Source organism: Aptenodytes forsteri, unplaced genomic scaffold (genome assembly GCF_000699145.1).
Source record: "Aptenodytes forsteri isolate BGI_AS27 unplaced genomic scaffold, ASM69914v1 Scaffold26, whole genome shotgun sequence".
NCBI classification, from domain to species: Eukaryota; Metazoa; Chordata; class Aves; order Sphenisciformes; family Spheniscidae; genus Aptenodytes; species Aptenodytes forsteri.
Genome location: NW_008794125.1, coordinates 1441563 through 1444256, shown reverse-complemented (window position 1 = coordinate 1444256; position 2694 = coordinate 1441563). Strand labels below are relative to the sequence as shown.

Below are 2694 nucleotides of genomic sequence, written 5' to 3'. Positions count from 1 at the left end.
GGAGATGCGCGGGTGGAGCAGAAAGGAGGGGGGGGATCGGCTGGGGAGGTCCGCGCTGGCCGGGGCCGCGGTGGGAGGGGGACATCCGTGGTAGGGACCCAGAATGAGGTCCCCACGGTGGTTGCGGTGCCACGGTACACCGGGCAGGCGTCAGGTCCCAGCGCGCAGGACGGGCTCACGGTGATGCTGGAGGGACCAACCGTGCCGCGGGGTCTGAGCATCCCCTGCCGCAGGCGGCGGTGGGACGCGTCTGGAGGAGATGCCCTCAAGGAGGCTTAAAGGCGGAGACGGGTCTAGCTCTTCCCTGCACCGCAGCCACGTTGGGAAGGGATCTGCTTATTTACCCTCTTTATTTTCCCTTCACAGCTCGTTTGATATTTTCCCTGAAAGAGGGCTGTTGGAGGCAGGGATAAACCCGCTCCCAGCCGCAGGTAGGGCTCGTTTAAACTTCCTGAAGAGGTTTTGTGGGTTTTGGCTGGCTGGCCCGTGCTGGTTCAGCTCTTTTTAGCTTCCAGATTGATTACACCTTGTGTCAATATGTGCTTAGCGCCTATTAGCGGGTGCCTGTGTCTCCATCTTTCATTTCTCCCTTCTGATCTATAATTTCCCAGAAGAGAGAATTAAAAATAGAGGGGGAGGAGAGCACCGCTTGGGGCCAAAAAGAAAGGGAGAAAACAGTGCTTGTGAGAAAGTTGGGTTGCAAGGCTGGAGCCTGGCCGTCTCCCTCCGATGCCTCTTCCCATGGGCACGGTCCCGCTTTGGCCGGTGAGAAGGTGGCTTAAAACCGCCTGAGTTCAGTGGCGAAGAGCTGAGCTGTGCCCTGGGGAGCTGCGGGAGATGCCAGGCTCCCACGGGGATGGGTGAGGTGGGAGCACGGTTGGGGATGGCCATGGCGTGGGGCTGGTGGTGGAGAGCGTCCCTTGCTCCATCTCCACCTCGCCGACGGGCACAGGGGGAACCGGGGCGGGGAAGAGCAGCACCACTGGGAGACGCCCGTTCCTGGAGACATGGATGTGAACGGTGCCAGCCCCGTCCTGGTGCATCTCCAAGGAGGAAGGGGGCTACCAGGCCATCGGGAAGGGTTAGCCATGGCTTTTCCATCGGGCAGCCGCTGGCCTGCAGGGCTCCTCTCGCTGGGGCAGTAGTAGCTTTTTATTTATTTTTTCTTTCTTGGAAACTGGTAAAAGATTCTGCAGAAGCCGTGTTGGACGCTGGTGGGGAAACAACCTGGGACACACAACGAGGTCACCGGCCTCCCCGGGGTGGTTTTGATGAGCTGCCAGGCAGAGAGGGCGATCCACCAGCCCTGGAGCATCATCCACCATCATCCCGCCGGACGCGGGGCTGGCGGAGGAGGCGAGGGACCCTCGCAGCCATCACCTCGCCGGTGGGACCCGGGCTTTGCTCTCTGCTTCCCCTGTGGCACAGAAGCGCTGAGCCGAGCAGTGCTCCCAGCACCGTCTCCACCCGCAGGGCAGATACACCCGCACGACGGGTCTGCGGGTTCAGCCCTGAGGCTTTTACTGCCACACAGGGAAAAGCTTTTCCCAACTCCTTTCCCACTCGCATCACCATAAAGCCTCAGGCGTTTCAGCCCGTCTCCCGGTAAGGGTAATCCCCACACCTCTAACCCCCGGTGCGATATGGATGCTGCAAGCCCCAGTGTGTGTTTTTTGGGTCCCGATGCAGCGTGAGGACCCGCTGCCAGGGCTCACCCCAGGGCATCCCCGGCGGAGCAGGGAGGACCCGCTGCCAGGGCTCACCCCAGGGCATCCCCGGTGGAGCAGGGCAGGGCAGGCACCCAGGGAAGGGTCAGTGCTGCTGCTCGGGGGTCTCCAGGAGCCCAGGACACGGCCGTGGGGCATCCCGTGAGGCTGCTCCATCCATCCCTCCGTGCTCGCTGCCCAACACAAACCCCAACTCCTGCAGGACCACCCTCCCCCAGGCCCATGCCAGGGCTCACCCCAGGGCATCCCCGGTGGAGCAGGGCAGGGCAGGCACCCAGGGAAGGGTCAGTGCTGCTGCTCGGGGGTCTCCAGGAGCCCAGGACACGGCCGTGGGGCATCCCGTGAGGCTGCTCCATCCATCCCTCCGTGCTCGCTGCCCAACACAAACCCCAACTCCTGCAGGACCACCCTCCCCCAGGCCCACAGTCCCTGCCATAACCTGTCCTCCTGGGCATCTCCTTCCACCCCCCCCTCCCCGAGCTGCCATAGAGGCAGTTGCAGACCCGGGGTGGGGGGAGAAGCAAGGAGCCCGTCCCGGGTGACACTCGCGCTGGCCACGCTGTCCCGGGGGCTGAGCCCACGTCCCGTCCCAGCAACGGTGGGGTTAAGCCTGGCCGGGCGGGCGACTGGACAGGCGTCAAGGTGGTTGCTCCATCCATCCCTGCGCAGTCGGCGGGGCCGGAGAGCGGAGAGGGAGCGCTGCCCTGCCCGCCACCATGAGCACAGGCAAAGGTAAGGCAGGGGGACCTGCCCGTCCCAGGAGGGACAGGCAGGGCAGGGGGTTGGTTGGGGAGACGCTAAAACTCTGCTGGGGCTTCGCGCTCAAGTCACCCTTAGCTTTTCTCCCCCCTCCGCTGCTAATAAGACATTTTGGGACCCCCCGTGCCACCTGGGGTGCTTGCAGGCACCGCTGGGCAGAGCCCAAACCTGGATGGGGGCTGCAGGGACGGGCAGGGGCGGCGGCACC

At 64.0% G+C, this 2694-nt stretch overlaps 1 protein-coding gene across 1 annotated transcript in view; it reads left to right on the top strand.

The window, feature by feature from the left end:
• The first annotated feature begins 2443 nt into the window (after positions 1-2443).
• Positions 2444-2694, top strand: part of IGFALS (insulin like growth factor binding protein acid labile subunit) — a 4024-nt gene continuing 3773 nt past the window's right edge. The window contains exon 1 of the mRNA XM_009278364.2: positions 2444-2459. Within this exon, the coding sequence (XP_009276639.2) occupies positions 2444-2459 (16 nt within the window). The remainder of the gene's footprint in view (positions 2460-2694) is intronic.